Genomic DNA, 12,312 nt, shown 5'->3' with positions numbered 1-12,312 from the left:
TAATTGGTTGATTAAAAGTTGTTTGGGGAAATCCCCTAACCTAACTAGAACAATCAGGGCAGAGCTAGAAGGAACCCGACAAGCTGTTCCAGGGATTCTTCAATTTTCTTGTGTTATCGCCCCCTTTGTCAATCTAAGTAAGCCTATGGATACCTTCTCAGAATAATGTTTTTAAGTCTATAAAATAAAATACATAGAAATACAAAGGAAAAAATTGTTGAAATATAGTTACCAAAATATTTTTTAAAACCCAGATTCATGGTGTAATTGTACATTATCATTACACATGGACACCAAGTTAAGAAATCCCTGATTTATTCTGACTCTCTCATTTTACCATTTTACATTACACCTGTCCTTCCTCATCTCGTTTCATTAAATGCCAAAGAGAAGTAAGGGTGGAGAGGTTCAGCTGTTGTAAAGAACATCTGTCAGTGTTGGGCAAGGTCTTGAGCTCTGAAGGGGTTCCTTAAAGGCTGACAGTGTTAGTTGGGAGCTCATGAGCTCTCTCTTTCTCTTTCTCTCTGGACTGGAGAGCCTGTTTGGCAGGAATGTCAGAGAAATAGGCCAGAGACCTGAAAAAAAGTATAAGAGATTGCATCTGACCTCATTCCTCAGCTGACTGCACTGTCTAGTGGCAGACTTGTCTACCTCTCCAAAGCTGGATGCTGAGAACAGTGACTTTAAAAACTGGACATGCAGAGTGTTAGCATTAGCCTGGCCTGCTGGCTGGGACAGGATGATAGGGAGATAATTTCCTCCTCCCCAAGAAGCTTTGAAATCAAGGTGTCTGGAGAGTATGCCCCTAGAACAGCATTCAGATGGGCATGTGAAAATAAACCACAGAAGACAGATGAGAGGTAGAGGAAGATACAGACACTGGCAGAAGAGGCTGAACTCAGAAACTCCAGTGTTTGAATTACATAGTTTTCACTTTTGATTGAATTCAGTCAATGTACTCTAATCTCCGGGTGGGTAATCCTTTTGGGTCCTGAAAACTTGGGAAGATTAGAATTTCAGTGGAATGGGGTGGCGGTAGGGAAGAAACGTGAGCCATATAAGTTATGAATTATCGTTGGAAATATATTCATGCCCTCAGCCTAAGAGACTCCATGATCTCCCTTGGGATCTAGAAAGGACATCAGATGCCATTTAATCCAGCCCCCTCATTTTTCACATGAGGAAACTGAAGCCCATTTAGGTTAAGTGACTTGTTCACCCAGGTAGATAGATCCTCTGACTTCAGATCCAGTATTCTATCTTCTGACCAACCCTAGACTGGAGCACTAAGTGGAAAAGTCCCAGAACCTCAGCACCCAGGGAAGTTTCACCTGCTCCTGTGCCAACAGACTGAAAGGTAACTCAGGACACAGAGTATAAGCAGGTGCAGGTAAGGGAGCTGGATCAGCCTGGGTTCAGAGCGCCACCTCATGGTGCACACAGAGATTGCACCCTGATTCCAGCCCCATCCCTGCCTCTTAGCAGTCAATGTCACCACTGAAAGGGAGCAAGCACTTCCCTTTATATAGAAGTAGGGATATTGAAGGCCAGAGAGGGAAAGACTTGCCCAAGATCATTCAGTTTACTGGAACTATTATTACTGGGGGCTAAAGTTGTATGGGTCTGACTACCTCCTTGCATGCCCCCCCACACACACTCTTCCTGTCCTCCGAGGCCCATACACCATTGGAGGATGCAGCCATCCTAACTGGGCGTGGTGGAAAAGGAAGCTTGGGCTGGGAGCCAGGAGGCCCTGGGCACCTCGTGATCCTAGCTGAGCTCTTGGCCTTGTCCAGAGTCTGTTTCCTTGGTGTACAATGGGGAAGGATAACCCCTGCTCAGTCCCAAGGGTCGCCTGAGAGAGCATCTCTGTAAACTTTGGGAATGGGAAATAATTCTGTGCAAAAGGGGCACAAAGGGACATTGACGACCAGCCCTCCATGGACAAAGGGGCTCAGCTGTCCCAAGGAGACAAGAGTCAGACCAACTGCCACTGTGTGTGTGAGTATGTAAAAAGGCCCAGTGAGGCCCAGTCGCTGGAGGGGAGGAGACTTCTCTCCCTAGAACAATAGGAGATGCTGATGCTAGCTAGTCTTGTGAGCTCACACAGAAGTCTCTGTCTGCCCCTTAGCTGCTTCTGGCTGCCATCTCTATGAAGTGGCTTTGCCTATACACTGTTTCTGCGGGTCTCTGAAATCTCTCTGTCTCTAGGGTGTTTCTTCTTTGGCTATCCCTGAAGTGTCTCTGTCCCAGACTGTCTCTGAGAAGTCTCTGTTCCTTGAATGTCTCAGCAATTAGCTGAGACCACACTGTAAATAAATTCTTCCCATTCAAGGCCATAACATTTGACAAACTTCCTCCATGCACTCCTCATCCCTCTTCATAACCCAGGGTATGGAAGGAGGAGAGAGTATGGAACTCAGAATATCTGGGTTCATCCCCCCACCCCCACCCCACAAACACACCACAATAGTCATTCAGATTCTCTGTGAGCCCCACCCCAGGTCCTGGAGGAAGCCAAGCTGAGATAGCCCCGCCCCCTCTCCCCTGAGGAGGCAGGAAGCTCCCTGACTAAAGACCCCCCACCCCATGGGATGCTCCAGGCAGAGAAGGAACCCAGGATGTGAAGCTGGAGGAGATAGGGATGGGGAGACAGCTCTGGTGGTATGAGAGGACTTATAGGGGGAACCCCCTAAAAACCAGGATCCCACAAAGTAAACAAAAGCATTAGATTTGCCCAAAGAAATCATTCCCACTGGACATAGCCCCAGGAAAATTCAAAGTGAAAAAAAAACCCAACTCTGGGATGGATCACACTGGGAATGCTTTTGGGGTACACTGACATCCTTCCTGAACCTCCACCTGCCCTATAACTCATGGGCCTCCACAGTGCCTGGCAACAGTTGCCCCATTGGTCTGGGGTGGTGGGCAGACAGGTGGTGGTGATGTCATCTTGTTCCTGCACACCTTCCTGACCTAAAATCCAACAGCAGAAATCAGAAGCCTGAGAGGTGTGAGCAGCTCTCTCTTGAGACTGTAATGACACAATTCCAAGGAGACAAAAAAAGGGCGGGGGGACTGTGTAAGAAAAGAGATGTGGATGCACAGGGAGCTCACCAACTAACCCAAATGTTTAAAAGGCATATGCATCTGTCAAAGATCAGTATGTGGATGGGCTAACTCAAAATGCTCTCCAAGGGACAAGTCATGTTGGGCTGCAGTCCAGAGGTTTCACAACACTTCCCACAAATGCCATCCAGTCCCTAACATAAAAATTCCATCTTTCTGACACCACCATTTTCCTGGTGATGCTAACCATAGAACACCAGCATCTCAGAAGGATCAAAATTACATGTGACCAAATAGATGACAAACAGGCATACATATCTCAAATGAGGATGTGCCTATCAGTGACGCAAAAACATTTCATCTCATCCACAAAGCATAGGAAGGGAAAAGGAAGTAGGCTGATCATACATCAAAGGCCAAAGGAGAGTTAGAGGAACAGCTGAAGGCCTCTTAATACAGAAGGATTGGAATTTAAGACTACCTCAAAGGGTTGAGCTGACCCATGACCTTTCTACCTTTGCCAGGATGGCAGGATAAAAATTCTTATTTTGAAGTAACATTATAACATCTGCTTGTAATTATTTGTATTTAAAGTGAATTTATACAGATAGGACAGATTATAGTACAATTATTTTAAAACTTTTGAAAAAAAATTATTGTGTCAATCAATACAATGGATGCACCACCATGGTTCTTCTATTGTTAAAAGACTGAGAAGAAGGTGTCTAGAGCTTTGGTTATGGGAAGACCCAGACAAGAAGGACATGGGAGGAGGTCTTGCTGGACTGTGATCTGCACTGTTGGAAGGATGAGATCTCAGCTCCACGGAAGTGGAGAAGAAAGAAGTCAGGGGCAGGCAACTAGATGAATAGCAAAAAGTCACATGATTCTGTAAAAGCTGTGTCTGAAAAACCCAGTGTGAGCCAGGGCTGAACATGAAGGTGAAGGAGAACCCAAAAATGCTATGGTAGGGACCAGAGGAAGACCTAAGAAGGAAGAGGTACCAAAGAATGGAGAAGCCGAACCATTCTGCCTTCCTCCTTGATTCCGATTCCATTTGCTTTACCCGGGAGGAGGAGTTTTGGATTAAAAAGGAGAAACAGAAGGGCCGCAAGGGCCTGACCTGGAAGAGCTGGAAAAAATCATCTGGGAAGGTGATCGATGTGGACTCAGTATTGACCAGCATCGGAACCTGGCTGGCCAAAAGCCAGGGTGACCTTAGACGGCATTGAAAGAAGGGCCTAAAGGAAAGCATGGGGAGCCCCACCTCATCGGGAGGTCTGGGTTCAGTTCTGGGACAGACAGTAACAAGTTGGGTGCATGACCAGGCAGGGGTGACCAAGATACTGAGGATGTGGACTTCATGATCAGGCCCTCGAGGGGACAAAGGATTAGATCTCAGGGACTGGGCCGCCCCAAGATGAACTGGTCAGTTAGAATTCTTGTGGGACAGATTCCCCCTGGGAGAGTTGCTCCTGTGACAGCTTGTAAAGGGGTCTTCATCAAGGAACATGGGCTCTCTTTTTCACCCTTCCCTTTCTTCTCTCCAGTGGATATGACCTAGAACTGAAGGACAAGGTGGGTGGGGGAAGGGAGGAGGTGGGTATTTAGCCCAGAGAAGAATTAAGGGAAGTAGGAGAGAGCATGTGACAGTCTTTTGAGGCCTATTATGTGGAAAAAGAATTACTTATTTTGCTTAGTCCAAGAGGGCAAAAGTAGCAGTTATGGTCTGCTCTTGATACGTGGGTACCAGATGTTAGCCTGATGGTAGGAAAATGTCCTGATTATCAGTGCTGTGGCAAAGTCGAATGGGCAGCCTAGGGAGGTAGTGAGCTCTCCATCACTGGAGGTGTTCACTCAGAGTCCAGGTGGCTGCTTATCCAGGGATGTTGTAAGAGAGAATTCCTAAATATGTTTAATATGAATGCATATGTAGAGCCTATATCAGATTGCATGCCATCTTGGGGAGAGGGGAGGGGAGAGAGGAGGAGAAAAATTTAAGCTAAAAAGTTTGTGGAACTGAATGTTGTAAACTAAATATAAATAAATAAATTTTTTTTAAAAAGAGAAAGAGAATTCCTGTTGTGAAATGGGAGGTCCCTGCCAGCTCTTAGTTTCTGTGATGGAGATGGGTCAGAGCTAAAAGAGAGGGGAAGCTTAAAGATCAGAGGCTGACTGGGCAAGAGGTCAGGAACAGTGAGGAGACAGGAGGGGGCAGGATCAAGGGTGTATATGGATTTGTGGGCCTCGTGGAGGAGAAGGGCCACCTTTTCATTAGCAACATGGGAGTAAAAGAGGAGAGAGAGAGAGACAGTGAGAGAGGAAGACGGAGAGAGGGAGGGAGAGAAGGAGCTCATGGCAGATGGAACCTTCGCTCTGGATACTCCCTTCCCAGGAACCCCAGTATCCAGTCTCTTCTTACAGGTCCCTAGTCCAGCCCAAAGGAGACATAGGAGTGAAAACAGAGGTTAGTGTTCAAGTCTCTTGTTTTTGCATGGGGCAGGATTAGGGAGGGCTGGGCTTGTTAGGCAGGAGACAGGGGAACATCTCTGAGTTGTGATTGTGGGCTCGAATGTCACAGGTCGCTGGTGGTAAAGGAAGCAGCTGGCAGGCAGTCAATCTCAGTTCCAGATTTGTCCTCTTTCAGACTTTCCCAAGGTTTCTCCAGTTGCATGGATGGGCTGGGTTGGGGGAAGGGGAAGAATGGGAGTCAGGGCAGGGCAGCCTGCTCACCCCCCAAATCCAGGCCTACCCATGTTCCCCCATGGGCCCAGCTGTTCAGAGGATGGGAGGAGGTTACCTAGCCACAGTGCGGCCTGAGGTGTGGAGCGTCCGACGGCGTTGCCAAAGTCGGATGGAGGCCCTGGCCTCATAACTGAGGCCTTTCAGGGCTGGCCCAGATGCTGCAGGCTGGAAGTGGGCTATGTGGTGAAGGGCCCCAAACCAAGTGGTAAGGTAATATCCAGCTGCAGGGTGGGAGTCAGTGGAACCAGAGTCATCTCTGGCCTCTGAGCCATAGCTCCCTCCAAGAGGTCTTGGCTGGTCCACTCCCCGTAGCCTGTGCTGATCCTGCTCGGGGGCTCCTTCCCCAGCTCTCCAGAGGCTAGTACTGTGATCAGACCCTTCCACCCCCAGAGGAAGTCCAGCCTACAGTGAGGCCTCCCACTGCATCCTGAGGCATCCTGGCTCAAGTACAGCTCCTTCCCAGTCCCAGGGCCTTGGGGTCCACCCTCTCCATTAAGATGCTTTTTGAGACATCCTGACTGCCTGCCTGTGCTCTGATATCTGCTATAGCCAGAGCCAGTGAGGCTCTGGGTATCACATGCCCCCCAGAAACCCCCAGCGCCTGCCTTACTCTCCCCCAGCAACTCTGCAGGGTCCAGGATCTCCATCAGGAATTCCACATCCAACTGGGTGGCCTCGATGTCTGGACTCCACAGAAGCTCCTCTGTCAGAGCTGGCAAGAAGTCATCGGCCCCCAGGGGTTCTGCAGAGAAGGGCCCTTGGGCTAATGACGGTAGATGAGCTTCCCACACCAGCCCTACACCCACACAGACCCCTCTTACCCTGGCTCCCGCTCTGGGCTAGGCCCTCATAGACATCCCGGCAGATGGCCAGCAGAAGAGCCACCTTGCGCTGTGGGGCGGAGGCAGTGTGCAGGCGAGCCAGGCGGGCATGGATTCGGTGCCTGGTTGGGCTGGGGACGGGGGCTTCTGGGCCTTGGGCTTCCTGCAGTGCCCACGCCCGCATAACCTCCTGACGCCACTGTAGCTGCTGGAGATCCCGGGCCCTTAGCATCTGAAGCTTGCTCCACAGGACTGGCTGGAGGGGCCTCAGCACCACCCAGCACACAGCTGCCTCCACCTTGGCTTCTGGGGATGTGACATCAGACAATGGCTGTGGTGGCTGCCCTCCCCTGTGCCAGACACCTTCTCCCCCACTCCCTTTTCAGCTTCCTTCCATCTTCCCCCATTAGGATGGATGCTTCTTGAGGGCAGGGACTACCATTTACTTTTGTTTGTATTTATAATAAATGTTTGCTGACTGACTGACCCAGAGCTGTACCTAGCATAGGACAACAGGGCCTTTGCCTTGGGGTACTCCCAAGGCAAAGGGAGCATTTCTTCCAGTCAGTGACCACCATCAACATGCCTCATTCCAGGTTGCCACCCCAGGTCCCCTCACCATGGAAATCTCTTCTGGGTCCTGTCTGCCTCACACTGTCCTCTATAATGGTGTCCCTTCACTAAGATGTTCACTAAGAGTTTGCCCCCAAGCACAAGAATGCCTGCTTCTGGCTCTGATCAGCCCTATCCACCCCTCATGCCTTTGTCCTCCTCCTTCCTCCAGACACTGAACCCGCAGAGCTGGTTAGTATCTCCAGCTATGGATATGAAAATAGACGTGGGAAAGAACCTTGACCCACTCATGGGTGTATGAAAGGAACATGGGCATGAAGACCCATCTGGCAGGGGATATGTGGTCAAGCACGAGTGGAAGGAGAAACATAGAGCTGAGCACAAGTGACCAGAGGAGCCAGAGAGATATGGGCAAGATGAGACTGACGCTGAGGAACACAGCGCAAAGCTGGGGACACACTGATGGATGATCCTTCTCCACTCCCCAGGTCCTCCAGCCCATGCCCCCAGAGCTGATGCTGGACCTCTTCTTGCCTAAAAGCCCCCACTCTCACCCTCTCATGTGCAAACCTCACCTCCTCCCTTACTGAGAAAAGCTAAGAGCTCCCTCTTCTTCACATCTCAAAATCCCCCAACATTACCTCCAATCTCTCCACCTTTACATCAGTCTCTGATGAAGACACCACACTCCTTGTCCAGGCCAGCCCCTTGACGCCCCACTGCCTTGTGCCCTTGATTTCATCCCCTCCCATCTTCAGCATTGCTCCCACAATCATCCCATCTCTCTCTCTCTCTCTCTCTGTTTCTCTGTCTCTGTTTCTCTGTCTCTGTCTCTCTCCCTCTCTCCCCCTTCTCTCTGTCTCTCTCTCCCTCTCCTGTCCTCTTCTTTTCTCTCTCTCTCTCTCTCTCTCTCTCTCTCTCTCTCTCTCCCCTTCCCTCCCTCCCTCTCTCTCTCTCTTCTATCTTGGATGCTCTCTTCTACCTTGGCTTTTATGATCTCTCCATCTGACTGCTCCTCCTCAGCCTCTCTTGCTGGTCCATTGCCCACATCCCCCCCCCCCACCCACTGTGAATATCCATGAAGGCTCTCCTCTTGATATCCTTTCATTTGGCTTTCTTGGCTTTAATTGCCATCTCTGAGATGACTCCCAGATTGAGATACTGAGCCCTGGACTTTCCCTTGAGATCCACTTGAGAATCTCCCACTGCCCATTGGATATCTTGTACTGCTGCTCTGTAGGTATCTCCAGCTCCATCCACTCTGCTATGCCTCTTTTAAAAGGTCCCTGTCACCCTTACAGGCACCCACGTTCACCACCTCAGCCTTATCCTTGCCTCATCTCTCCACCTCTGCCCACCTTGTCATTTCTACTTCCACGTCCCTCCGGAATTCAACCTCATCTCTGCACTTACGCAGGCATCACCGCTCGTCTAGACTGGCCCCACCTGGTCTCCCTGTCTCTGATCTCCAGCCTCATTCATCCATCCTACACCCAGCTACCAATGTGACTTTTCCAAAGTGGGTTCTGACCATGAAGCCCCCTGACTCCATAAATTCCTCGTGACTCCGTTTGGCTTCTAATCTGCACAACCTGGTTCCAGCCTACCTTTACAACTGGGCTTCTCCCACTCCAAGGTGCAACAACACTGACTTTCTTGCCTACCCTTCAGCCACTTTACCCATGGAGGGTGTTCTCCATGCCTAGAAGGCTCTTTCTCCTCCCCTTCCACTCTCAGAAGCCCAAGTCTCCTTCAAAACTCTGGCCAAGAAATACCTTGTGCATGAAACCTTTCTGGCTCCTCCCCCGCCCCCACCAGAGCCCTCCCCTTTCCTGTGTTTCCATGGTGTCCCCCTGAGGGCAGAGATCACTATCTTTGCACCCCGAGTGGCCAACACAGTGCCTGACACATAGTAGATACTTATTAAGTGCTTACTGACTAAATGATTGAGATGAACATGTGTGGGAGGAGGGACTTATATGACAGGGGCCATATATGTGAACACAGGAGATGGAGATTTCTATCTGTGAGGTTATCTGTACTGTGCTATGTTCACACATGAGTGAACCTTAAAACAATATATAAATGAATCTATTCCAGGACAATAGCAAACATGAGCGGGTGCGGGTGTGCATTTGTAAAAACACACACACACACACACACACACACACACACACACACACACACATGCCCTCACCTAGATCCTCATGGTCCCTAGTAGGTGGGGCCGTCCTGGCCCCGTAGGCAGCCTGGACCTCGGGGTCATTCACCAGGTGGTCTTTGAGGTCAGTAAGAAGATGACGAATGTCCTGCAGCAGCTCAGTGGCTGGGTCCCCAGCCTCTGGCCCACGGGGACCTCCCTGGGCTTCCCTGAGCCTGGCCTGAAGGGCTCGATGCTGCTTGGCCACAAGGCCACCCCGAGCCTGGGCCAGGGCCTGCACTCTCTGATACACCCCATCCTCAGGCTCTGAGTCCTCCTCCCCCTCCTCCCCTTTGTCCTTGGCCTCATCAGCGTCCACCAGCTTGTCCTCCCCTTCCTCCAGGCTGTAAAGGGACCAGGCCTCAGGCTCAGTCTCAGGACTGGGAGGACCTTCTATCCAGGAGACTCGGTGAGGGCCCAGAGGCTGAGGGACTATGAAGAGAGAGGGAGAGTGGTGAAGTGTCTGCACCTTCCCTTTCCCCATCACCTAGGTAGGCATCCAGATCATTCATGCCAATCCAACCAGGTGTGTCAGCCCTTCCCATTTACCTAGGGTATCCTTCCCAACTGGCTCTGAGTTCTCCTCTTTGGGTTCCCATGGCCCATGGTCCCTCAAGTACAGGGGATTCACCACGGAAAGGGCCCTGTTGGTGGAGGTGATCCAGACCACGCCAATCTGGAGAGGCTCTGGGAAGAAGGAGAAAGCTAGAACTGATAAGGGAGGGGTCAAGGCATCCAGGCTGTGCATTCCTTAGCCTCCAGACTCACCAGTAAGAGGGATTCCAGGCCCCAGGGATCTGGGGGGAAGGAGCAGGGGCTGGGGCAGGATGTCCCTGGGGGAGGATAAGAGGGGACACAATAAGGGAAAGGTAAGGGACTCCCTTCCGGATCCTCCTGGGCTCCCCAGTCACCCCCCCCCCCACCCTACCTGCTGGTAGAGAGAAAGGCCAGGAGTTCAGGCAGATCTGAAAAGCTGAGCTGGGAGCCCTGAAGGGCCACTCCTAGGAACAATGGAGGGTGGTTGGCCAGGCATTCCCTCCACCCTTCTCCCTCCACCCAGGCCCTAGAAGCCCTAGCCTCTCTGACTCAGGGCTTCGGTTTCTAGAGCTTTAGACAAGGCAGAGACTTTTGTTTCCTACGTCAATGCTGAGGGCAGTAGCCCTGGCTACTTGGGGACCCTGGGTTTGGGGTAGGGGACTAGATACCTGGAAGAAAGGATGATGAGGTCTGGTCCCCTGCACTTTTGTGGACCTCAGGGTCTAGAGGTTTTGAGATCAGGCTCCTCACCTGCAGGGGTCTCCAGAATACGGAAGGTTCCCACGGCCTCCCTGTGGGGGTCTGTATTCATCGTGAGGGCCAGGCTCAAGCCAAACCCTGTGACTAGGAAACTCTGGAGGAACCACAAGGAGTAAAGAGGAGGGGAGTTACTTAGGAGGGAAGAAAAGCCACAAGAAGGGCCCCAGACGACTCTGGGAGGGTAAGGGCTGCTCTGAGGGGCATCTTTGGAGACCAGTGATCAGAAGGGCAGAGGGGAGGTTCCTCCTCCCCCAACACACTCACCCCTGGGGGCTGCCGGGCCAGCATGTCTAGAGAACTCCGAGCATCGAGTTGTGGGATCTGCCACACACCCCGAGTCCTCATCAGACGGCGTCTCAGCTCTGGGAGCCTGGGGAGGGTTAGGGCTGTCTCACCTGCCCCATTCACTGGGGCCTCCTCCCACACCAAGCTGAGCCTGAGACTGGCCTCAGAGAGCCCAAACCCAGAGAGATGTCAGGAAACAGGAATGGGGTAGCAGAGCCAACAATCAGGGGAACTGGGGTTCAGGGGACTCTCCTGCTCAGCTGGAGAAGTAGGGGGGGCAAGTGTGGTAATGAGTGGGCCATGAGGGATGCAGGATTGGGTTGGAAAAGGAAATGCTTATGGCCCTCCCTGCACCCCCCTCACCTCTCCCCCTCCAGTGGACGTCCATCTCCTGAATCCTCGGGCTGGTACATCCTCCAGGCACACAAGCCAGCGGTCACTGACCTGACCTGGGGGAATCCAAGGCCCGACTCTTGGACCTGGGCAGAGGGGGCTGGATCACGGGCATCAAGAACAACACTGCTTCCCACGACAGGCCCACCCCCCCCAACCTTAGGGTCTGGCCATAGATGTGGGGCAGGGACTCAGGTCTCTGGGAGAGGGCATGGGGAGGCAGGGCTGCATCAGGCTTCCTAGGACCAGGAATGAGGAGTCTAGCTGGCCTGGAGAGGAGGCAGGGCTAGGGGCTGGATGCCATGGTCCTAGGGAAGAAGAAATGGGGGAGGTCCCAGGGGAGGAGTAGAGAGAGTGAAGCTTGGCTGCCTGGGTCCCCATGAGATAGGGTAGGCTGAGTACCCGGGTCCCAGGGGAGGAGAAAGGGGAAGGTTGATGCCAGGAGACAGGGGAGGCTGGGCACCTGGGTTCCCAAGAGACCCAGATTACCTGTTCTTCATGGGGAAGGTTCCAGAGCAACAGGAAGTAAAATCATTACTCCCCTGAGAGGAAACCAGCTGGGCAGAGAACGGAAGGGGGGGAGGGGGAGGGGCCACACCGAAAGCTTCCTCTCCTCACTTTGGGAGTCAGGCGTCCAGCCTTGGCAACTCTGGGTTGGGGGACTGGGGTGTAGGACGGGTCTTGGGGTCCCCAGGAAACTTGGATCTCAATCTTCCTGATGTGAGTACAGGAATCCCCCCTTCCCCCCACCCTATTTCCTGAAGCTACCAGAAAGCCCAGCAGGTTTCATTGTGGGGTGGTGAGAGGTTTGGAAGATGAAGATGCAAGTCCTTCCTGGCGTCTACCCCACTTCCTGCCTGCCGCACCATGGCTCCTCTTGGGCAACAGGCTCCCTGACCCCCAAGACACAGCATGCCCCCTTTGAGAGAC

The 12,312-nt window shown here is 52.0% G+C and overlaps 1 protein-coding gene across 1 annotated transcript; it reads right to left on the bottom strand.

Moving 5' to 3' along the window:
• Positions 1-5,164: 5,164 nt before the first annotated feature.
• Positions 5,165-11,435, bottom strand: RINL (Ras and Rab interactor like). Its single transcript, XM_036746268.1, has 11 exons — positions 11,353-11,435; positions 10,969-11,074; positions 10,696-10,798; positions 10,337-10,409; positions 10,177-10,241; positions 9,958-10,095; positions 9,406-9,840; positions 6,636-6,941; positions 6,425-6,556; positions 5,870-6,035; positions 5,165-5,750 (listed from the first exon to the last, which is right to left on the bottom strand). The coding sequence occupies exons 1-11, from the start codon at positions 11,400-11,402 to the stop codon at positions 5,645-5,647; spliced, it is 1,680 nt and encodes a 559-aa protein (XP_036602163.1). The 5' UTR covers positions 11,403-11,435; the 3' UTR covers positions 5,165-5,644.
• Positions 11,436-12,312: the final 877 nt, after the last annotated feature.

The sequence above is a fragment of the Trichosurus vulpecula genome, chromosome 2 (assembly GCF_011100635.1).
Source record: "Trichosurus vulpecula isolate mTriVul1 chromosome 2, mTriVul1.pri, whole genome shotgun sequence".
Lineage (NCBI taxonomy): Eukaryota > Metazoa > Chordata > Mammalia > Diprotodontia > Phalangeridae > Trichosurus > Trichosurus vulpecula.
The sequence above is the reverse complement of the archived record's forward strand: the minus strand, read 5'-3'. Positions and strand labels throughout refer to the sequence as shown.

Bases quoted from the DNA above. Each gene is read 5' to 3' on its own strand.
- RINL (XM_036746268.1), bottom strand. From the start codon at position 11,402: ATGTACCAGCCCGAGGATTCAGGAGATGGACGTCCACTGGAGGGGGAG. The intron at 11,075-11,352 runs GTGAGGGGGGTG...AACCCTCCCCAG, and splicing joins CGTCCACTGGAGGGGGAGAG to GCTCCCAGAGCTGAGACGCC. The intron at 10,096-10,176 runs GTGAGTCTGGAG...CCTTCTTCCCAG, and splicing joins GCCTGGAATCCCTCTTACTG to AGCCTCTCCAGATTGGCGTG.